The sequence below is a fragment of the Canis aureus genome, chromosome 4 (genome assembly GCF_053574225.1).
Source record: "Canis aureus isolate CA01 chromosome 4, VMU_Caureus_v.1.0, whole genome shotgun sequence".
NCBI lineage: Eukaryota > Metazoa > Chordata > Mammalia > Carnivora > Canidae > Canis > Canis aureus.
Window position 1 is genome coordinate 69,514,138 of NC_135614.1, and position 25,773 is coordinate 69,539,910.

At 36.8% G+C, this 25,773-nt stretch overlaps 1 protein-coding gene across 1 annotated transcript; it reads right to left on the reverse strand.

Moving 5' to 3' along the window:
* Nucleotides 1-3,732: 3,732 nt before the first annotated feature.
* Nucleotides 3,733-23,562, reverse strand: RIMOC1 (RAB7A interacting MON1-CCZ1 complex subunit 1). The gene is made up of 6 exons (XM_077896095.1): nt 23,288-23,562; nt 19,525-19,631; nt 17,092-17,235; nt 14,184-14,315; nt 13,207-13,321; nt 3,733-8,384 (listed from the first exon to the last, which is right to left on the reverse strand). The coding sequence occupies exons 1-6, from the start codon at nt 23,385-23,387 to the stop codon at nt 8,098-8,100; spliced, it is 885 nt and encodes a 294-aa protein (XP_077752221.1). The 5' UTR covers nt 23,388-23,562; the 3' UTR covers nt 3,733-8,097.
* Between the last annotated feature and the right edge of the window lie 2,211 nt (nt 23,563-25,773).

The window sequence follows — 25,773 nt, forward strand, 5'->3', positions numbered from 1 at the left end:
TGTTTTTTTTTTATACCTGTCAGAACAGTTATCCATTTTACTTACACTGTCCAGGCTTTACCATAATAAGCCCACATTAAAAGGTATTAAAAAACGAAACCTCAACGGAGTAGTATAAAAGATCAAATTGGCTTTATTGAACAATTCATGAAACTGCAAGCATCCCATCAAGCAGATGGAAAGGAGCTCCACTGAGCTGCAGGACAAGAAAGGATTTTCAAGGTAATAAACAAATAATAATAAAAAAATAAAAATTAAAATAAAATAAATAAAATAAATAAAATAAATAAAATAAAAAATGAAATAAAATAAAATAAAAAATAAAATAAAATAAAATAATAAAAAATAAATAAAATAAATAAAAAATAAAATAAAATAAATAAAATAAATAAATAAAATAATTTAAAAAATAAATTAAAAAATAAAATAAAATATAAAATAAAATAAATAAAATAAAAAATAAAAAATAAAAAAATAAAAAATAAAATAAAATAATAAAATAAAATAAAATAAAATAAAATAAAATAAAATAAAATAAAATAAAATAGTAGAGGGGCACCTAGGTAGCACAGTTGCTTAAGGGGCAGATTCTTGGTTTGGGCCAAGGTTGTGATCTCGGCGTCCTGATCTCAGGCTGAATGTGGAGTCAGCTTGGGTTTCTTTCTCCCTCTCCCTCTCATCCTCTAAAATAAGTATTTTTTAATATTTAAAAAAGCATGGGATCCCTGGGTGGCGCAGCGGTTTGGCGCCTGCCTTTGGCCCAGGGCCTGATCCTGGAGACCCGGGATCGAATCCCACATCAGGCTCCCGGTGCATGGAGCCTGCTTCTCCCTCTGCCTATGTCTCTGCCTCTCTCTCTCTCTTTCTCTGTGACTATCATAAATAAATAAAAAATAAATAAAAATTAAAAAAAAATAAAAATAAAAAATAAATAAAAAATAAATAAAAAATAAAAAAGCAGAGGAGGAGCGCAGGCTGGCTCGGTCTGTGAAGCATGTGACTTTTTGATCTCGGGTTTGGAAGTTCCAGCCCCACCTTGAGGCGTGGAGATTATTTTTTAAAAATTAAATCTTTAGGGATCCCTGGGTGGCGCAGCGGTTTGGCGCCTGCCTTTGGCCCAGGGCGCGATCCTGGAGACCCGGAATCGAGTCCCACATCGGGCTCCCGGTGCATGGAGCCTGCTTCTCCCTCTGCCTGTCTCTGCCTCTCTCTCTCTCTCTGTGACTATCATAAATAAATAAAAATTAAAAAAAAAATTAAATCTTTAAAGGCAGAAAGAAATGGAAAAAAAAAATTAGCAAAAAGTACACTGTTGTACACAAGGTCATCCTCCTAAGGGGAATGGGAGAGGTGTATCAGTAAATTTCCTAGTGCTAACCAGGAATTCCATGTTAAAAAGGTTACTTTCTTGGAGCACCTGGGTAGCTCAGTTGGCAAAGTGTGGTATGGTAGTCTCAATTTCAGCTCAGATCTTGATCTCAGGGTTGTGGGATTCCATGCCCAGCATGGAACCTACTTAAAAAACAAAACAAAAACAACTGTTACTCTCCTGAGGAGGCTGAAACTGCAGTTAGGTTAGGTATGAAGTCCTGGTTTGCTGAAGTGGGGACCTTAAAATAATTCCTTTTGGGGCCTGTGGATTTCTTTTCCACAAAGGTGAATTATATTGAACTGGGTATGATCTCTATTGTTAAGAAGAACACAAATACTTATTTAGTACTATTTGTCATCCATTTTCAAGTAGATTACCTTGATCTAATCCAAAGAATACTCAAAAGCCAGATCATCTCTGTTCCTTAAAGGATTATTTCAATCTGTTATAAAACTAAGTTTCTAAGATTATTCAATAAAAAGCAAGACAGCATCATCTGTTATACCATGCAAAAAGAAAAATACATTCAAAATAATCCAGTGGATTTAAAAATTCTATTCTTGAGTGGCATCTGGGTAACTCAGTCAGGTTGGGTGTGTCTACCTTTGGCTCAGGTCATGATCCTTGAGTCCTGAGATCAAGCCCCACATTAGGCTCCCTGCTCAGCAGGGAAGTCCACTTCTCCCCTAGTGCCTTCACCCCACTTGTGCGCTCTCTCTCTCAAATAAATAAATGTTCATAAAATACAATTCCATTCTTGAGAATGAACGTAATAGATAGATCACTACATAATTTGGTTTAAACTCCTTGTCAACCACTAGTTGCATACAATATCCAGGACCTGCAATTATCCATTCTTTTTGTGAGGGTATCAAATACGGAAATTCTAAATTTCACAATCAATGCATCCGTCCACCATTGTTTTAATAACTCAAATGTCAAAATAGTCTGTCATATATAACCCAAATCAACTTTGAAAAATTAATCCTTTTTTAGTCTTCAAAATAGAAGATCAGCAACTTCATAAAACAAGTCTATAGGCTATAGGAACATATATGTAAGTTATATGTATATATACAAATATTTAAATATATAATTATATTTAACATTATACTATTTGCACACATTGTCCCTTCATATATATTAAGCAGAGTGCTTAATACTTAATAATGAACACAATAGGAATCCCTGGGTGGCACAGCGGTTTGGCGCCTGCCTTTGGCCCAGGGCGCGATCCTGGAGACCCGGGATCGAATCCCACGTCGGGCTCCCGGTGCATGGAGCCTGCTTCTCCCTCTGCCTATGTCTCTGCCTCTCTCTCTCTCTCTCTCTCTCTCTCTCTCTCTGTGACTATCATAAATAAAAAAATAAAAAAATAAAATAATGAACACAATATTTACTGGCCTGAATTTACACTTCTAAAGGAACTATCTGGGGATCTCAATGTCAAGTAACAGAAATCCAATAAAGCCAGATAACTGAGGTTCTCTGAGATCTGAATTTAAAGTTTCATTATTTTTCTTGCATGCTGTTGCTCTTGGGCAATAACTAATCCAATTAATTGCAAGCTTGTTTCTATGAGGTTGTCCAGACAAGAATGAACTATGAATAGATTAACCATATGGTATTTCGTCTCCCTTTTCTAGGAGCAAGAAAGAACTAGCACAAGAAAAAAAAAATGTGTTTCAATTCAAGTATGAAGTACTGAAATGGTTCTCAGCTTTTACAAAGAAATGTGAACATTTATAAATGTATGGGTTATAATTTTTTTATTATGAAAAATTTTAACATGTATAGGAGAGTTAATAATGTAATGGAATCCCATGTATCCAGTAGCTGATTCAAGTTACCAATTTATCAATCTTGCTTCATTACCACTCCACCTAATATATACATCTCCATTGTCACTCAATTATTCTGACTGATGAGTATTATATTTTCCAGCATGATGAACTGATACCCAGAATTAGACTTAAGGAAAATAATAACTCTTTTGAGCTCTTCGGATGTGCTAAGCATCCTAGGAATTAACCCAACTGAATTAAGCAATTTGAACATTAACTCATTTAATCTTCAATAACCTGTGAGTAGGTACTATTATTCCTTTGTTAAATAATAGGATATTAAGGTACAGAAAGGGTAAGTAATTTATGTGGAGTCACATACCTAGGTAATGACAAGGCTAGTCTTCAGCCTCAGATATCTGGCTCCAGAATCCATATTCCTAACCACTATACACCCTCTATCTGAAAGTTATTAGGACTGTAAGAAATAATATTCAAATGTCAATAGTAAACTGACAAAGTTTTCATTCTGACACAACACTCAGATATAAAAGAAAACAAATAACAGGATACAAATATGGGGATATGGTTTTATTAAAAAAATTTTATATGCTCCAAAACATTTTACTTGGAAATCTTCACTAGAAGTAGGAAAACCAGAAACTTTAGAACACCAGCATGAATACATAACAAATACTTTAATTGTGGATACATTAAATGTATTTTAATATAATACTTCCAATAACATGTTATATCATGTTAAAAATAATATAAGGAAATAACACTAGAGAACTACAGAATCCTGGATTCTGTTGCAGATAAGGTATCCTTATTAGAGCCAGAAATGAAACCCTGGAAAGTGCCAAGAGAAAAGTGACTATCAATCCAAAACTCGGATGTCATCCAGTTGTGGGTTTTTAAAAATGCCATTAAAATGAATCTGAGAATACCTTTAAACACAGTTCCCACATTAATGAACATCCTAGAATCCACAGTGGGAGTGTAAATGTAGAAGTAGGAATGTAATTTTATTGTGGGATTTTAGCCATAACTCTCATCTCACTCTACTGTAAGCAAAGGAATGAGAGAAAGTCTTGTCATGATTTGCACCTTAATCAGCATCAAACAATTCACAGTAGCCAGAAACCCTATAAATGCCACAAGGCAGATAGGCCTTTAAGTTTCAAAGCCTACTTAACATAAAAAAAAAAATTCATACTGGGAAAGAACCACACAAATTTAAGGATTATGAAAAAATCCCTTAACAGAGTTTACATTTTCGTAACCATCAGAGAACTCAAAATGGAGAGAAACCCCCGCAGTGTAATAAACACAATGAGGCCTTTAGGTGATCACTCATTAGTAAAGCCCACACTGGAGAAAACATCTTAAATGTAATCAAAGTAAAAAGGTCTTAAGTAATGAATCATACCTTAATCTGTATCAGAACTTCCATAAGAAAGAAACCTTATGAATGTATTGAATGTGCAAGGCATTTAACCAAAGGGATAGAATTTGAAAACACTAATCCTAAAGTACATAGGTGCCTTCTTAACCACGATAAATAAAATAGCACTACTTTCCAGTCACACAAGCCCTTTACCCTGCTTTATTCTTCATAGCACTAACCACTTAATACACTATAAATTTATTTCTTAAAATGGGTTAACTTCCCCAATAGAATATAAACTCCAAAAGATGGTGTTTTACACAGCTATATCATCAATGCCTAAGATGAAACCTGGCATCTAGAGGCACATAATAATTGTTGATGAAGGAATTACAGTGCTTTCCTTATGTAGAGTATTTGTTATCTTGAAGATACTTCATTCTAAATGAAAAGAATTTACTTAGGCTTTAACACATGCGTAAAAAAAATCTGTTGTTCCTTGTTTTGTAATACACCAGAGTAAAAAGCATTTTAACTGTTATGGTCTACAAATTATTCTCCAATCATGTGAGGGATGGAAAAGTTGTACAAAAAGCACCCGGTAGCACCCTCAGAACTACACCAACCAGTGAGGGACCCAAATGGTTCACAAGGGTCAAGAAGGCAAAACGAAGTTCCCATTTCTGAAGAGAAAGTTACGGTTTTCTCAAGTTCCAAATCTATGTAATACTTTACTCCTCTAAGGAGTAATTCCTTATTTGCCTTGTCAACTACTGGTATAGAGGGTGTGGCAGTTTGGAATCCAAAAGCAGCAACCCTTTTGTGCAGAGTTCGGCACTTAAGAACCAGGTCTCTTGTTAATTAAAAAAGAAAAAAATCACTAAGGGCCTACTCATCATTAAGCACAAAGTATAAATTTTTTTAAGTAAGGAGTTTACCAACTCATTAAGAAAAGAACTATAAAGCAGTGTTACCTGTTTGTTAACATGTGAGGGAAGATTAAGGGAACAGAAACAAATGAACATCAAACTGTTGAGTGGAATGAGCTGAAAAAAGCCTTATAGATAGTTTCACTGGAACTGAGTCCTAAAGGATAAATGGGTGTTCACTTGGCCACAACGAAGGGCAAAGCATTCCAGGCAGAAGTAATGAATGCAAAGAGTACTGAGGGGAAAAACACACAGCACGTTAGAAAAGAAACCAAAGTGCTTGCAACTGATCACCATGCTCCAAAAGGGGAAGGTTAGAAGGGTAAGGTGAGGGAGGGTGATCTGTATTCTAAGACCATACTAAAAATGATTTAAATCTTTATACTTAGAAAGCACAAAGGTATTTTATAGTAAAATTGTTAAAAAGCTATGTTAAATAAAAATCTTAGTTGTGTATGGAGAAGCAAGGAGACAGAGATAGGGAGAGATTTTCCTTGTACCAAGAGGCTCTATCAGAATGTTAATCAAATAGGGGCCTGGGTTTTAAGTGTTTGAGGAACACTAGACTAAAACATGATTACACAGGATGCATTACAGGGATAAACATGGGAAGGTAGACAGTAACCAGGTCATGGCATTCTCTGTTGCCCTGCACTGTGAAAGATTAAAACAACCAAAACATAAACCAAAATGGATTTTAGATTAAAGATGAGGCTTAGTTGTTTGGACATACTGAATTTAAAATTACTAAAATTATCTAAGTGAATATATTTAATAGGCAGTTATAGGAAGAAGGCTCAGAGAGCAGAAGCTGGGATTCAAGCTCCAAGTCTAGAAGTCAGTTGAACATTATAGGTGTCAGAAAAAGCCATGGCAAGGAATAACATCACCTAAGAGTAAGTAAAAAAAGAGAGAAAGGAAAAGGTAGAGAGGATAAAGAGAAAAAGGACAGATATCTAGGGAAGAACAATACCTAAACCAGGCAGGAAAACAACAACAAAAAAAGAAGCCCAAGGGAAATAAGGAAAGGTGGAGATTGACTTTCAACAGGAAGCAGGCTACATCTTTTCTTCTAAAAATGGAGGAAATGAGTAGGGCAAAGACAGGAAATACAAGTTGAACTCCTTATAGTTTTAATCTTCTTTAAGACAGGACCAAGAGCCATAAGCTAAGGGAGGGGGCAGAGGACATGAGGAAAGTTAGAGGTTTAGATTGGCCACCATGGGAAAAGGAGAGAAGTCACACCAGAAAAAAGCAAAAGGCTTATATTGAGGATTCTCCTAAAGTTAAAGCTGAGATACTTATAGGGACTGCACTTTGATGGGCTGCATGTACTTCATAGGGATGCAACATTCCAAAAAAAGATGGGTGACAGGAATAATTCAATGCTGAGACTTGCAGAATGATTAGACTGAAGGACAAAGGGACAATGGACCTGAAGGGATTGTGGTGTCCCCTATAAGGATGAGGCTGGATCAGGAAGGAGAAAATCTGAAAGAAGCTGATGGTTTAGGACAAAGAGGAATAGTCCAAAGAAAGGGGCTATGAAGAAGCTGAAGAGATGCACAGAAATAAAGGAGAAAAAAGTAAAAAAAAAAATAAGTACAAAGCTAGAAGGATGTGAATTGTCATCAGTTACTGAAATTTAAGATTTCAGAAAGAGCAACTCAGGATGGTGATATTCATTCAAAGTGTAGCCATGGGAGTAAGTTCTGGAATGTGATGAAGTCACGGGAGCAGAAGTCAAGGATATCAGCAAGGTATTAGGATCATCCCAAGATGACATAGGAGTTGAGGTAGACAGAAATACTGAGAGCAAGAGAGCAAGTTAGGTTCTCTGGCCTTTATCATTCATCTCTACTATTAAAGACAAAAATATTAAAATGTCAATATATGTGAAAAGGTACATTCTAAACACATATGAGTTAATGATGGACTAACCTAACTTGGTTTCATCTTCATTACTCATTTGATAAACCCATCCGTTTTCTTTTAAACAAAATAGGAAAATTGCTTGAAAATTTTTATATGATGCCAATAGCATAAAAACTGTAAATGCCATTAGTAATGGTATAAAAAAAAATGAAACATTTGTTTTGCGGCATCTTTCTATTTATCTTATTCTGGAAATGGAGTCTGAATACTAGTTGTAATTTTTTATTTTGCCAATTTTTATATCCACAGCATATATCTAAAGCAATGAGGTGACTTGATTTTAATCTTTGAAGCATAGCAAACTTCAAAATAGATTTTAAAATAATCTGAAAATCTATAAAATGGTCAATTTTATGTCACAATAAAAAAAAAAAAAACCTAACTAGTAATAAAAAAATTTGTAAAGCTACACTGAATTCCTACTTAGTATTAGCTATAGAATATCTGCAGTTCAGGCTGAGTTAGAATAACATACGTATCATCTTAAAAATTAAAGAATCGTTCCTTCATAGATTTAAAAATATATACTGAAAGATGCTTATGGCATTTAAAAACAGGAAACCACGTTGGATATCTTTATGTAGTGTAACATTCTTAAACTCAGTGTCAATATATCTTCTTTTCTGGAACATTTCCATTTCATGGGTTTTTTTTTTTGTTTTCCTGTTTGAAAAGGAATAGATGGACTTACTGGTTAGTGTGATGCTGAAAGAAGTTTAAAATTTGTTTTGCATTTGTTGTATTCCATTCTTGTTCTTTCAGGGGTCCTTCACACACAGATACATACTTTTTCAAAATTTTTTCTCCTACTTCTCGGAAATCCAATGGTTCTTTTTGTGTCATATAGCTTGCTCCAGAAACACCAGAATCCACTTCGTGATTTTCTGGCTGTTGATCTGCACAATGCTTTAATCCCCAGTAACACATTTCTCCACTGTACATCATAGCCAGCAAATGAATGTCACTAAATATTCCTGGGAAAATCATTTAAGTTGAGAAATTAGAATTTAAATGTTTAAAAAGAAACCCTGGTTATTCAAATTCTAATAAATTTCTTTTACATCATTAAGCATTTTTCTTCTCATTTAACAGTTATACTAGAAAAGCCAAATTATCACTAATACATTTCTCATGTAACTGGCATTTCTCTATTATATGAGGTCCATTACCCCACCCCCTAAAAAAAAAAAAAACAGGAAAAAAATAATTATTTAGGTCACTGTGTTCTTAACCTTTTTGGGATTCTCTTTAGGACCTCTTTGAGAAACTAATATCATCAATGGAACCTTTCCCAGAATATACACCCAAAATTTTCCATATATTTCAGAACACTTAGAAATCCTGAATCTCATCCATGAACACAACTTTTATTTTGGGGTATATTCTAGGATCAGTGATACAGTTCCAGTCAAGTAATCTACACCTCTTGTATTTCTAGAAGAGTCTACAGAAATTTAACAGACATAAACATGACCCTAAGAGGCCATATAATTCTAAATTAACGAAGATGCTAAATTACATATCTGAGATGCTTTATGTTCTCAGATAAAAGGAATATAATGGAGGATTGTCAAGAGTTAAAAGCATTCTTATTATGAAATAAAGTAATTATATAATTAAATATTTATGGCACAGAGTATATTAATTTGGTAGACAGACAAACAGAACCAGAATCAAAAGATCTGGGTATAAATTATTGACTGTGATTTTGGGCAACTTTGAGCCTAAGTTTGCAAATCTGAAAAATGAGATTCTGCACACTCTCCTATTTCATGGAGTTGTAAGAAATACATAAATAAAAATATATATAAGTTTTAGAAACCACAGAATGCTATTAAAATACATGATTACCTAACTTCTTAAAGCTGCTAGAATACAAAATAATGATTTATTCTTATGAATGATTAGAAAAATTTACCTCAAATCAATGAGTACCATAATCTTAGTTGCTCATCTAATATGGCTCATCAGAAATGACTATAATGGTACTAGAGATACAAAATAAGAAGAACAATCCAACTTTCAAAACTAGCATAGTGTCTATGTCTTGAATCTACTGCAAGGATTGTATAATCTCAGAATTTGTTCCTACAGCTTAGCCCTTTTCTTTATCTCAAATTCAGGTTCTAAGCAGTACCAAGAGAAAGAACAGGCTTAGCAGGAGAGATGACTCATTAAACCAACAATAAAGAAACAGTCATTTAAGAGCAGAATCTGAGGCTTGCATTCATGAAAATGATAGGCTACACTAATTATGCTTTCTGTGAATGCATAATTCACAGTGTTATGTACTATAGAAGTATAAACATTATTGTTATAAAAATAATCTATAAACATTAATAAATATAATCATTTCTCTTCACTATTCCTTTAGTTAAAAGATCATAAGCCTCAGAAGGTTACATTAGATGTCATTCAGAATTACATTTTGTATTAGATATGGCATTTTGTTGAATGCATATCCTTTTTATTTGTGGGATCCTATACGCTGTCTAGTTATTCCTCAAAAGAATGGCTGAGGGTAATAAAAAGATAGAAACTAAAATGGAGGGAAGGATGAACTTTTAAGCAGGCTAGAGCTTTGGGAAGAAGAGTAAAAGTATTTTCCACAAAGTGAGGCCACTTGGGAAGGGTGAGAGGAGTGTTTGCCTTGGGGATATCTAGGATCCAATCTCTGCCCAAGTCTAAGTTAACCTCAGTCTTTATATTAACCAGGAGTGACTGCTGAACAGGGGCACAGATATCCTATGGAAAAATGTTACTAGAGAGAGTGAATGGCTATATGCTAAAGAGTTGTTCTCAAACTTGAGCCTACATTAGGATTACCTGGACAGGCTAACATGTTGGTTGCTGAACCCCCAAACTCTAGAGATTCAGATTTGGATATGGGATTGAGTCTATGAATCTGCATTTTTAACAAAGTCCTAGCACTTAGAGTAACGCTGCTGATCCAGAGACTATGCTAAAGTAATGTAGGTAAGTATCAACAGAAGAGATGAACAATGTAAATTAGGCACTCTCTCCCTTTCAACTTCCCCAAGGATTTCACTACTTTCTATAGTCTTTTTGCTGCTATGAACTTTCCTTGATATTTTTTCTCTTAATGCTCTGCATGGTTTCCAATAAAATATTCACTTCATACTATGCAAGTCAGTGCACTTGGTGAAATGCATGTGATTATTGGGGGGGGGTGGGGGTGCAGGGAAGGAGGAGGAGGATAACCCAAGAAGTGAGAATGAGGGCAGAAAGAGGACTTCCATGGGGGGGGGGGGGGGGGAGAAGGTGGCCAGATTGATTTTCCCTAGGAATAGTGGTATCTAAAATCTGGCTGCATTGTACTATGGGAGCTTATTAAAAATGGATTCCTGGGGATGCCTGGGTGGCTTAGCGGTTGAGGTCTGCCTTTGGCTCAGGGTGTAATCTTCAGGTCTGGGGATAGAATCCCTGCTTCTCCCTCTGCCTATGTCTCTGCCTCTCTCTCTGTATCTCTCATGAATAAATGAATAAAATCTTAAAAATAAATAAAATAAAAAATAAATAAAAACGGATTCCCAGACTCCATATATTGAACTGACCCTGCGTGTGTTACACAGAAATCTGTTCATTTTTAACAAGCTACCTAGGCAATTAGTAAGATGGTAGTTCTGAGGTATTCCTTTCAGGGATCTAAAATCCAGTTCTGGGTTACACTATGAGCCAGAATGCTGCTGAGAAGGCAGCAGGGGAGGTCCTTAATGGTATAAAAAAAAGTCATAAGCTAAGGGTGTGCAAAGCTCTATCGTACTTTGATTTAATCCATTTGACTCCAGGGTTATTCTGACAAAGCTATTTTAATAAGGGTCCACAGAAGAAAGACACTCAGAAATGACATAAAGAGGCTTATTGAATATATTATTTGGTTATTTTTAAAAGCTGAAAATTTAATGGCATGCAAGTAATGTTCAGAAGACAAAATGATTATCTCACCTTGGAAAAAGAAATAAAAATCACACTAACTATACACTGCTTTGAGTTTTACCTGAATTTGGGTAAATTATCATTAAGATCTGGCCACAAAAATACTTTGGCAATTATTGAACTTTTAAAAATTAATATTAAGGATTATTCAGAATTATGCTTCCTCCTCCCTGATGGAGTCTCAGGAGTAATTTGGCCTCTGAAAGATATGCTTTTTGGCTTCTCATCTTGAAAGAAATGGAGTAGGGAGGAGCAACTGCTTTAGATGAGAGCAAGAAGCCAACACCAGAAGAGGGACCTGGCCCTGGCAAAACTGCTAGGCAGCAGATACTGTTTTCTTTTTTCTGGAAAGGAGGCCTATCCCTTTTGATTCTCCTCTTGAAGAAGTGGAAGCTAGGGACTAGTGCAATCAAATTATGATTTAAGAGAGGACATAAGTACATAAAACATCCTGAAGAGAACATTCCAGGCCATAAAAATATCTTAGTCTATAACTGGAAATGGGAGAATAAGGGAAATTGGTGACTCTTGCTACTTTCTTTGGTTCTAAATAGGCTTTGGTGCCCATCCCTGCTTTTCCTTTTATATCAACCCATGTGGATGGGTGAGAAGACTTTAGAAAGGCAATTGTCAGTGCAGCTAATCACTTTACTAGTTGTCTGAAAGAAATACTTCCTACAAATAAATCATCATACCCCATGTTTGTCAAAACATCATGATCACTGGAGTAGCATTTGGTATGCACAATTTTTAGGATAAGCTACTTGCCTGAACTAACTGAAAGTAATACCTTTCAGGAGCCAGTCATATGTTAATGATACTTAAATCATGCTGTTTTTTCTAGGCAATGTTTTCAAATAAAATGGAAAAGCCTACAGAAACTAATAAAGAAAAATAATCAATATATACTTAAAAAGATGGTAAAAATAAGTGGTTCTTCCCTCCTATACCTCAGTCTAAAACTCAGTGATACTCTATATCCAGTTCCTAACATTTTTAAGTGCATAGATATTTATGACAGGAACTAACAGTTGACACCCAATACTCATTCCTCCCTCCTGTCTCAGTTAAGAGACAATTTTATTTGGGATGGCAATGTATTAGGTAAAGGGCTATCCTGTACATCCAGGTTCCCTTGTACATGTATGAAGCCATGTGATTAAATTTTTGCCAGTGAAATGTAGGTGGAAGTTGAAGTGTCAGAAACTAAGATGGTTGCTCCAAAGGAGAAGATTTAGCTGAAAGAAACATTCTTTTGCCATCCCTAGAGAGTGAAACATAGGTGAGATGAAAGAAGCTCCAGGAGCATCCTGAGACACTGGGGATGCATAGACACTGAGGATGCATTATCCTCAACAGGGATTCATGTTGCACAGCTCTGGGAAGAACTGTTTACATGGTAGTCTATATAAAGTGCCTCCCGGAGGCTGTAAGGCTACCATTCTGAAGATGATGGAGAAAAAAGGTAGAACATGATAATGCCTTGTGCCACCATAACCAGCTCTGAACTGTTTTTATGTGAAAAAGCAGTAAATTTCTACTTGTTTAAAAGTTACTTCCAATCTGTTTCAAGTAGCTGAATCTAGTGCTTGAATGGGGGCTATGTGGGGATACAAAATAAAAGCAACATGATATATAATTCTCCCAGAATTTCTAAAGAGAAATTAGCAGTATTTTTCTGTATTACATTAAAAGATATTTAGATTTTTTTAAAGCCCTTTTATTATTTTTTGGTAGATAATGTAACTCCAAATTCATTTAAATCAGAGGTAAGTCTAATAAACTTAAAACTTTTTAAAAACCTTTAAAACAGAAAACTTCAAAAAGAAATCACATTACCTTCACTCAGTAATTTAGCTGTGTCTAAGTCTTGGAAAGAAACTCCTTCATTTAACTGGATAGGACACCGATAATTTAGCATCTGTAGCAAGTAACTGATTCCATCAATAAGGTACTAAATAAAAGTCAAAACCAAAAATTGCAAGTATTATATGCAGAGCTGTAGAAACTTTAAGTGTCAATTTTTTCCCCATTCCTTACTTAAGAGAAAATTGGCTAATATGCAGACATACCTTATGGTTATTATACTACCATGGTAGAAGGACCCACTACCCCCAAAACTTTTATAAATGTAACCTTCCCAAATACGCCAAGTAGCAAAATAGTATGGGGGAAAATAAATCAACCAAGAACACATGATTCAGTAATATACCTGTCGAAAACATTATCAGAGGAAGAAAAGGATAAAGATAATAAAGATGCGTTCAATAAGTATTTATTAAAATATATATACGCACTTATTATAATTTAGAAGTATTATGATCAAACTTTGTGTGACCTCTCACTTCCAGGCGTACATAAAGCATGCATATAATCAACTCAAGTTAGACTCCTTAGTGATACTTAACGCTAAGATTTACTGATTTGGTCACAAGAGTCAAGATGAATCCAAGGGGTACACTGTTCTAGCAGCAGGGTCATGGGGTTCTTTATGAGTGATCTGCTGACAGAGAGAGGCTCATCAGGTCTGTTTCTTTAGGCCTAATAAAATTAATAGACTGTCTAGCTTGTATTTTAAAAGGTAAAAATCCAAAACTTAAAAAAAAAACAAAAAAACACATAGAACTTCCCAGTTTACATAGGTTTTCACATGTTATCTTATTTAAATCTTCTCAATAATTCCAATTTGTTTAAGAATACATAGCTAGTAAGTAAAAGATCTGGAATATAAACCCAGCATTCTTACTACATCAAAGACAGCTTTTTGAAACCTATAAATGTCAATGATCAAAAATGTATAAGGAATGCCCTTTTACCTTTTTAAGCAAACTGGACTTTCTTGTGAGCCACTCTCTCCTTTTGGTCAGAGAATGACAATACATATAGAGTAGGGCTCCCCGTCTCCAAGAGAGACATTCCAGGAGTTCATCCCCAAGCAAATCGCACGGCTGAAATACAACAAAAACATAGCTAAAAAAAAACGAAAAACAAAAAACCTCACATCTATAAAAATCAAAACTTCAAAATATGGAGCAATTCAAAACGCTTTCATTTCATAAAATCTCCTCTTTACTTAGGTGCTTACACATGAATGCCTTACTTGGAATCAGAAGTATAGAAATCTATTGCTACATGAAATTTAAAGTACTCCTATTTGCAATATTTTAGAAAATAATGTTTCAGTATTTTAGTAGTTAATTCTAATAAAACTAAAATAGAAGTTTTCTAAAATCTGATTAAAAAGATAATTTTTCATTCAGTGAGTGTATGGGAAAACTGGACAGTTACATGCAAAAGAATGAAAATAGACTTTCTTACACCATAAACAAAAATAAACTCAAAATGGATCAAAGATCTAAATGTAAGTCCTGAAACCATAAAATTCCTAAAAGAAAACATCGGTAGTAATTTCTTTAATATTGGCCTTAGTAGCATTTTTCTAGGTATGTCTCCAGAGGCAAGGGAAACAAAGCAAAAATAAACTACTGAGACTACACCAAAATAAAAAGCTTCTCCAAGCAAAAGAAGTCATCAGCAAAATGAAAATGCAACCTACTGAATGGGAGAAGATATATGCAAATGATGTATTTGAGAAAGGGTTAATATCCAAAACACATAAAAAATCTATGAGTTAACACCAAAAACCTCCAAATAACCTGATCAAAAAGTGAACAGAGGACCTGAATAGACATTTTCAAATGAAGACATGCAGAGATGGCTAAAAGACACATGAAGAGATGCTCACAATCACTAATCATCAGGGAAATGCAAATCAAAACAGTAAGATATCACCTTGTACCTGTCAGAATGGCTAGAATCAAAAAGAAGAAATAACAAGTGTTGGTAAGGATATGGAGAAAAAGGAACCATCATACACTGTGAATGGGAATGTAAACTGGTACAGCCACTGTAGAAAAGAGTATGAAGGTTTCTCAAAAAATTAAAAATAGAATTATCATATGATCCACTAGTGGGTATTTACCCAAAACAAAGACTAATTTGAAAAAATACATGCACCCCTACCTTTATTGAGCACTACTTACAATAGCCAAGATATGGAAGCAACCAAATGTCCATCAATAGATAAATGTGGTAAAGATGTAGTGTATATATACAAAGGATTATTATTCAGCCATAAAAAAGGAGATCTTGCCATTTGTGACTACACAGATAGACCTAGACAGTATCATACTAAGTGAAATAAGTCAGAGAAAAACAAATACCATATGATTTAACTTATATATGAAATCTAAAAAGTAAATGAATAAAAAACAAACACAAAGCAGAATCAGACTCGTGAATACAGAGAAAAAAACTCATGGTTGCCAGAAGGATGGGTGAAATGGTGAAGGTGAGTATAGGCTTCCAGTTATGAAATGAGTAAATCACAGGAGAAAAAAGGTACAATGATATCGTAATAGCCTTGTAAGATGTAGCTACACTTATGAGCGTAGCATGGCATACAGAGTAGTTGAATTTACTATCTTGTATACCTGAAACCAATGTGACATTGTATGCCAACAATACTTCAATAAAAAATAAATTTTAAAAAAGGATAACTTTTCAGAAATATGTTACTTGAAACAAGATCACACTTATTTGTACTACTGCTAGAATAAAATAATGAAAAAATATATACAAAAACAGTTTTAATAAATCAAACTTTTAGGGGAGCCTGGGTGGTTCAGTCCATTAAGCATCTGCCTTCAGCTCAGGACATGGTCCCAGGGTCCTGGGGTCGAGGCTTGTGTTGGGCTCTCTAATGGCCAGGGAGCCTGCTTCTCCCTCTCCCTCTGCCGCACCCGCCCCCCCACTCCTGCTTGTGCTTGCTCAAGCTCCCTTTCTCTCTCTCTCTCAAATAAAATCTTAAAAAAAATACTGCTTCCTGAGTCAAACTTCTTAAAATGAGGCCTTTGTGATTTCACTCTCTATCACTATAAAAAAATATATGATGATCAAATTTTTACTGTGTTGTATCATTTAAAACTTGGGATTACGTGTTCCTACAGTCAGCATCCCCTCAGTATCCCCTGATAAACACATAAAGAAAAAAAAAAATCTAAGTAAAGAGAGCCAAAAGGCAGTTAAAGAGTTATTTGCGTAAAAGAGTACCTAAGGCTAGACACAAAAATCTTGGAATCATCTAAACAGAGAGGAAAGTAAAAAGCATGTGAACAAGTTATGAAGACAGAACAGAGACGATCAAAGGATTAAGAAGATCACTGGTGAAGGCCTATCTTTCCAGGATGGGAGAGGAGGAGATGACTGGGGAAGAGCAAGAGCAATGCTCTGAGACAAGAAGAGAAAGGAGCATGCAGGACCTCAGCGGGATGGGGCAATCAATGAGAAAGAAGACAGCAAATATCCAGGGGGAAGAAGACTGTAAAAAGGACAAGAGATGTGGTTAATTAGATCACTAGGGACCTTTAAGAAAACAGCACCAGCAAAAGTAAAGGGAACAGAAACAGCAAATATCTGTGTTTAGAAAATGATCGGCCACCATTAATTCCAAAACAATTCCATCATGCAAATATTCTGAAACATATATGTTATACTTTAGTTAAGATGTTGGTCTGAAGCATTAAAACTCTCATATATTCCTCCTTCAATCTTAATTTAAGACAGAGACAAAGATACATTCCAGAAGAAAAAATTAGACTCCAAAGAGCAATACAGCAAGAATTAGCACCATTCCACTATAATTCACAAGCATGCAAAACTTACTTTTGGATGCATATTATTTTCTTTAACTAAAATTTCTGGTTCTGAAAGAAAATTGATCAGCTCTTTAACTTTCTGTGAAGAGTCTTCAGGAAAATCTTCATCTACTAGTTTGTTCTCCTCAAAATATGTCATGTCCAAAATAGCCTGAAGCAAAAAAAAAAAAAAAAGTATCCATAAATGATTTAAACATGAATAATTCTTACAGTTTAACCTTACATATACAGATGCTTTATAAGACAGTTAAATCTTCTGGCACAATATTTAAATTTGAAAAGTAGGAAAAATGTCTACAGTAAATATAATCTGAGATGGACTTTATAAGAAACTTCATAGTTATTTTACTAAAATGCTGAATTAATGATCTTGCTTCTCTCAAAAAAATTAAATAAAATGGAAACTTAAACTAATCATGTATAATTAGGAAAATTAACTTATGTTCTTTTCAATTTACACATACCTACTTCTTGAACGTTGTCTAAATGCTTGCTATATCAATTTAAGGTCAACACCTCTAGTTTTATATATTGAATCTTCAAAGGATTTGTTTCCTCAAATGCAGAACCAGCATTTGGGGGATATGTATCCTGCCACCCAATAAAGGCAACATATCACCAACATTATGCAATTTAAACACTAAATCCCCAGCATTTCTAAATACCAGATCTTCTGTTCAAGTGCCTTAAAACTACCCAATTCTGTCTCTTTTTTTAGTTTACTGAACTAAGACTAGGAAACTGAATTATACCACTAATCACCTAATCAAGGATAAGTCCATTTTCTTTTATTGGTAAAATGAAGAAACTGCTTTTCAAAGTTCTTTGCTTTGAGGATAAAATGACTTAACATATGTAAAGCACGTAGAACATAAACTAGCATACAGGGCTACTTAAGCGCTAACTGTTCTTATGCAGAAGGCCTAAGCCAAGAAGGGCAAGATCATTATCCAATGGAGAATTACCTGTTGATTCAAAACCATAATTAGGGTCCAAGGAGGCCTGAGGAATTTAAATCTGTATCTCCAGGTCCTTCCTCTTATCTTTAGAAATAAATTAGAATGTTTAGGGGCACCTGGCTGGCTTAGTCAGTAGAGCATGGGATTCTTGATCTCAGGGTCCTGAGTTTAAGCCCCATGTTGGGCATGGAGCCTAGTTAAAACAAAAATACATAACAAATAAATAAATAAAATGTTTAGAACTCTCCCATATGAAAGAAATGCAATAAGCAGGGAGTCCTCCAAAGGAAAAGAAGGTCAGGCAAAGCTCTGCCAAATAACAGCAGGCCTTTTAGGGTTTGTGAGTAGTTGTTACAGGTTCATTCAACCATGATACCTGAAGGCAGAAACCAGCTTTATGTACCACTTAAAAGAAAGCAGAGTGCCAGGCATCTAAGTGGTATTCATGTGTACTCTGGAAGCTTATCTCAGTTAATTTCTATAACCACTTCATTTTTATGATCCCTTCCCCATTCAAGTAAGAGCGTATGAAGCACTGTGTCAACTATAAAGCTCTACAGGAATGTTAGTTATGTAATGAAATTACGTTACCTTTTTAAAAAAAGATTTTATTTATTTATTCATGAGATACACAGAGAGAGGCAGAGACCTAGGCCGAGGGAGAAGCAGGCTTCCTGTGTGGAGCCTGATGCAGGACTGGATCCTAAGACACAAGGATCAGGACCTGAGCCAAAGGCAGATGCTCAACCACTGAGCCACCCAGGTGCCCCTATGCTTCTTAATGTCAATTTGCCTCATCAATGTTTGAGAAAGCCAAGAAAATAGGTCTTGTCCGCACAGAGACCTGGATTTGAAAGGAAAGTAAAAAATGGGAGAGGGGTCTCAGAAGAATCTTATAGACCTACATGACAATAGCAGAGGTGTCCTGTTGAGAATCTCAAGAAAAGATCAATTTCAGGTGAAAAAAATAATCAGGGACCTCACAGAGACCTTCATTCCCTCTTAGTAACCTTTAAGAAGTTGGAAATTGCATGTATTAGTGTTTTGTTTATTTATACATAAAGGGAAGCAATTCTGTTATCCACAAGATTTTTTTCCTTAACACGTAAGATAATAAATCTTCCTTTTTTGCATACTGCCTCAAAGTTTGAAGTCCATGTGGTTTATACATACAGGGGGCTTTTTTGACAAAAATTAAACACTTTATTTTTATCTTAAAGTTTAAAAAAAATTAATTAATTAATTAAAAATAAATAAAGTTTTTATTTTTAAGTAATCTCCACACTCAACATGGTGCTTTAACTTACAACCCCAAGATGAAGAACTGCATGTTCTGTTGACTGAGCCAGCCAGGTGCCCCCAAAATCAAACACTTTAAATAGAGAATAAACTGGTTTCACTACACCTAAACCTTGGAGTCAGACATCTTATATAAGCAGTCTACCCCTATGACATGTCAGAAACCACATCTGTTTCTGTACCTGTGTGTAAAGTTCTAGAAGATTTGATGGATTTGAACATTCTTTGTCTTCTCCACACAGAAGTTTCAATTTTTCTAGAGCTGCAGAGGCTCGAATTAAAAAGTGATCTGTAAGAGAATAAAAACATGAAGATTATATCATGTAGTTTCAAAGCATTAAACAAAAAGAGGTGTATCTGCAATGATGCTATGTTACAACATTGAAGAAGCAGCACGGTATTAATATCTTGTGTAAAACATGAAGTATATCATAATGCCTAACCCTCCTTAACAAATTTATCATATTTATTTTGAAAAACTAGACTGAACTTCCTAGGTTAATTTGTCATTTCTTAAATCCAATTTGTATTTTCATTTTCGTAACGCTGCTTTTATGATGTTCACATACTCAAAGTGTTTAAGTAATAAATTTAAAATTTTTATTGAAATATGCAATATATATTATTGCAATATATAATATATGCAATATACATAAATCTACAGAAAAGCCTTCCACTGAAAACTTAAAATTTCATAAATGTATAACTTTATCCTGTGTTTATATATTTATGTATGTAAATAGCTGTTACAATGAATTAAAATTACATAATCCATCTGGATATTTTAAAATTCCTTTAAAAACCTAGAAATGTAACAAATTACCTACTTCCTTCAAAGAAAGAACTAAGTAACCTAATATGTCCTCTAAAAACAATTTACCCTCCCTCTCCTCTACATTGTCTAATTTCTCCCCTTTCTCTAATGTCATATTCCCTTTGCTTCTACAGGTTCACTTTTTCTTATGCATTTTTCCTCCCTAACCTACAAAGTGTCCATACCAAGGGGCTATCGATCTACCCTTTTGCACCACCTCATGTCAAATTTAGATATGCCCACCATCAAGACATCAAAATCCTTGAGTTTGCCTCTCTGTGCTTCCCTTCTGAATTATATACCCTTTCTGACTCTAGCCAATGGACAGAAAACGTAATACTTGGTGCAGGCCTATCTGATCCAGCTTTAGCATTTATACAAATAGATAAGCTGTTCACTGTTTCAGTAAAGGCACCACCATCTTAAGTTATGTCTGCTGGTAATCATATGATGACTTCAAGTTTTCCCAGGTGAAGCCTAATCTGTATCTAAACCAGATTCTGCTTGCTTTTAAAGTCCTGAATTCACCTGAATTGAACGCTACTTCTTCTTTTTTTAAAAAAAGATTTTATTCGTGAGGAAGCACAGAGGGAGAGTGAGAAGGAGAAGGGTACTCCCTGCTGACTGCAGAACTTGATGTGGGGCTTGATCCCAGGACCCTGAGATTATGACCTGAGCCAAAGGCAGAGGCTTACCTTACTGAGTTACCCAGGTGCCCCAAAAGTTACTTCTTTAGCACTGTGCTCTCACTTTCTCACCAGAAGTAGTATCTACACAACCCAGAAAAAAAGATTCTACTGTGAAGTGAAATTGTATGGAACATGGCACTCCTAATGTGCTTCTTTAGAAACTGAGCCGATATTTTCTTCTTAAATTGCAAGACTATTTTAAATGTAAACATTTGCACTGAATTCACCAAACCACTGCTAAAGGAGTAGCTCATATAAACTCCTCTAAGTACAGGAGAAGGGGATAATGGCTCACATTTTAGCAAACTTTTATAAAATGCAGTACTTTTACTGGAACCATTCCATAAAAGAAATGATTGGCAAGGCAAAGACAAGTGATTTTTACGTAATCCCTGAAAAAAGTCCTTCTCATGGAATACTTTCATATAGTAAACATACTGTGTTTGTACAATGAGAAAGAACTAAAATTGATTAGTAATGAAAAGTGCGTTCTTAGATGGAATGTCTGGCTGCATATTATCTAATTTGAGGTAGAAAATATAACCTAATATAAACATATAGTTGATACATTAAAGGGCACATTTTGAGTGAACATTATTTTTGTTGTGTGGAAAATAATGCCAAATTCAATTCAAACACGCAACCATGTTTTAATTAAACTTCATAAAATAAGAAAATCTTGCTACTAATACTGATTAATAGCTCATACCACGGATCACTAACATTTTAACTTCTCGCAACTTTAAAGTCTCCCAACAAGGAGCACCTGGCTGGCTCAGAGTAGAGCATGTGACTCTTGATCTTGCAGTTGTAGACTGGAGCCCCTTGTGTGTAGAGATTATTTAAAATCTCTCACCCCTCATTCAGACTAGGATTAAAGAACTCTTCCACGGGAAAATGAGAATGGCTTTTGGGTCCAGTGATAAGTGAATAAAAAATAAGTGAATAAAAAGTGAATAAAAAATTACTCTTCGATCTCTTTAGACTGGTTTAAATGGAGTTAGGGTGGGGTGGAGATCATTGCATAGCTTAGTTATAAATAACTTGGACATGCTTCCAGGTAATAACCACTACAGTCCATAAACACTGTATGTGAATCCTGGGATTCACTTACCACACACCCAACAAGAAGTCAGCTTCAGGGTGATCTATGGGTTTTGAAGAACATACTCCTAAGAAAACCTAATCCAGCAAATAATCTTCACTGGAACTTGAGCCATTTCACTGTGGCCCTATCCTATTCAATAAATTCACCAACCATCAATCATCGGACAAAATGTTCCACTACTACTTTCCTGTGGTCCACAAGAATTTAAAAACCTATCTGTAGTAGAGGCTCAAAACTCAAAAAGAAAATAATGTAGGGGGATCCCTGAGTGGCTCAGCGGTTCGGCGCCTGCCTTCGGCCGGGGGTGTGATCCTAGAGTCCCGGGATCGAGTCCCACATGGGGCTTCCTACATGGAGCCTGTCTATCTGCCTCTCTCTCTCTGTGTGTCTCCTGTGAATAAATAGCTAAAATCTGAAAGAAAAGAAAAGAAAAAGAATGTAGAACCTATAGGTTCTACCTATCTCAATACAATAAAAGAGAGTTAGACTTGTAAGTCGAGATAAATGCGGATCCCTGTGTGGCGCAGCGGTTGCGCGCCTGCCTTTGGCCCAGGGCATGATCCTGGGGTCCCTGGATCGAGTCCCACGTCGGGCTCCCTGCATGGAGCCTGCTTCTCCCTCGGCCTGTGTCTTTGTCTCTCATGAATAAATAAATAAATCTTAAAAAAAAAAGTCGAGGTAAAGATATAAAAAAAAAAAGTCAAGGAAATGCTCTAAGCCAGCCTGTGCTAAGGAAACCACTTAAAGACATTTCCAAACTAGTGTTCTGATACTAACAGAGCTCTTGTGAGAATTGAAGTAATGCATATGATGGGATCCCCCAAACTATACCAACGTAAAGCTTTTTTGTAGAATACTCTTTACAGTTGGGTGTAGAATCCAAAACGGAAGACGGAAATTCATAACAACAGTGAAAAACTGCTGTTAGCCGTGCCTCGCTATCTTTGCTGCACCCAAACCACCAGGACTTGTGTACTATCGGCTTTAACCACTCCTTTAAACTTGTGTACTTTCATCCAGATTCTAACCCTTTCCCAATCGCTATCAAGAGCAAGAGGTGCAGCCCTCATCTGAGATTTAGAAGAGGTTTTCAGGGGTCATGCAAAATGCGGATTCGACGCAAACGCCTTGGCAGAGGGCACCGCGGAGTTCCCGGAGGCGGACAACCGAGCCCTGCAGGGAGCCTCACGAGCGCCGGCCCCCGGGCAGCTCCGGTCCCGGGGCTCTGCGGACCACAGGCCGCAGCCTCCAGCGCCCTCCGCCGGCCGGCGCCAGCCCCGAACTACCGCCCGCCCGCCCGCCCCGCTCTCCTCCGCTCCCCTCCGCTCCCTCACCGTCTTCGCCGGCGGCTTCGCTAAGCTGCTGTATGTGGGCCTGAGCCAGGTCCCCGAGCTCCTCCACCCGCCTCGCCACACTGGGACTTGCGGCCGCCATGGCCACAACGGGCGGGCACGCCCCAGCCACGTGACGGCGCCTGCCCGCGGTCACCTGACCCCGGCGCCGGCGGGGCGCGGGGGCGGGGCTCGCGCGCTGGGTGGGCGGGAACCCCAGCTCCCCGAGGGGGCCTGTCCCGGCCGGCTGCGGCGGCTACGGTTTATTTTCTTGCTCCCGGACTTCCCCTCATCCGGAGCGACTGGCGTGCGTTAGGGGCGGGCATGACGTCAGGGCACGCCTGTCTCCCACCCCCTCCTCTAAGCCAATCGGGAGCTGCCCACGCCCTCAATTCACCCAATGGGAAGCCGGCTTTCTCCGCGGGGGCGCGCGCGGAGGAGCCGGAGGACGCGACTTGGCTGTTGGTGGTTGGCGTTAGGGGCCCGCGCTGCGGATGCCCGTAGGGCGGGCCGGAGGGCCTGGAAATAGGTCTGTCGCGTTTTGGCCTTGTAGCGAGGGCGCTGCCTAAAATAAAATGATTATAACATCCTAGTCAGAAATGGAAAGTCTGACAGCCCCCTTGCAGCACCTCTAAGTCTTGGAGAGGTTATTGCGTGTCTGGGGGGGTAGGAGGAGAGGGAGCCCCAAACACTAGTGGGCGTTCCTACTCTACGAGAAGGAGAGTCGCTTTTCTAAATCTTATTTTTAGCACCTGGGTTTTTATTTCTGAGCTGCAATGACTAACTCACATAAATGTACTTGAACCGTCTCGGGTCCAGCAGTACCAAAATTTTGCATTTACAAAAGTGCCCTATTGCCACACATTTCAGCCTCTCAATGTGCTCATTATGTGTGAAACTCAAGAGTTGCAAAGCACTTAGTCAACGAGTCTAATTTCTACTTTTCATTCTCTATATTCTTGCTTGTCAAACGAACCCTTTTTTAAAAATTCTATTTATTAATGAGAGATACAGAGAGAGAGGCAGAGGGAGAAGCAGGGTCCACGCAGGGAGCCCGACGTGGGACTCGAACCCGGGTCTCCAGGATCAGGCCCCAGGCCGAAGGCGGCGCTACACCGCTGAGCCACCCCAGCTGCCCCTGTCAAACGAATCTTAACTCGAGTTTTGTTTCTCGATTCGACAAAGTACATCTTGACAAATCTCCATTCTTTCTTTTTATAAAAGATAGTTTTTCATTTAATAGGAAAAACTAAAAATAGGGAAATGCTGTGTTGTAATTTATAAGTGATTGATCACAATGGCTTCCTAGCTGACCTTTGTAAAATAGGGTCTTCTCTTTCAGTTCATAGGGGACACATCAGAATCTTGTATTAATTTTGTTTCCTTGGTGCCTTCTACAGCGCTTAGCACATAATGAGCATTCAGAACATGTCTATTAGTTAAAAATTCCATGTTACCTTGACAGTATTCTACTTTCCAATCAGAAATGTAAAGACCAGGAAGGTTGCATTATATGAGCAATGTGGCTAAGGAATCAAAACTCTAATAAGCATTTGATACCTCAGTGTATATTTTAAGTAAATTTACAATTCCAATAATTCAACAACCATGGACTTTCAATAGGAAGCATACTTGACACTGGGAATTATTGCTCAACTGATTAATTCAAGTGTGCGTGCGTACCTTCAGAGAGTTGAAAAGGATACCGGAGCATGTAATACAGCCCTTCAACTCCACATGAAGAAACTGGACAGAACTAGACTATGAACTGCTCCTAACCCTACAGTACAGGATTCTGTGATTTGTTCAAGATTTGTCCAAAGTAGGCACCTGAGGAAGAGTGCCTCACCATAGATATAAATGGATAACAGCCAGCCCTCACCAAGAAAAGCATTAAAGAAAATACTTGAGGCCAGAGAAACCCTGTTCTAAAAAAGAAAATATGAGTAATTTTCTCCAATTTTATAAGTTACTGTTACTTTAAAAAGCCTGTGTTATAAAAATAGAATGCTGGGTTTTAAAAACTTCTCAGAGAAATTAATAACCATTACGAATCTACCAAAATATCTTCTAAAATAAATAACTGATCTATTTGTACCATTGTCCTCATCACTGATATACAATTGGATAAAATCCAGTTCGATAAGAAACTAATTAAATTAAATCAAATTTAGAACCAGAAGGCCTCTTCTCTTGCAATGTCTCTCTAGGTCCCTCTGCTGACAATGCTTAACATTGTCTCAGCTTACAAAAAAAAAATATCTAAAGGGCCCATACATTTTTTTCATAAAAGAGGCAAAAAGGGGTAAATTTAGAGCTAATAGGCAATAAATCTATAAGCAGAACAGTAATACCATATGCAATGACTCTGAGTTTGGAAATTGCTTGGCAGTTTGGAGGAACGGAAGGAGGCCAAGGGCTCCTAGTGTAAGGGGGAAAGTGGAACAAGGTGAAGCTTAAGAGCACAGGTGGAGGCTATCTCTTGAAAT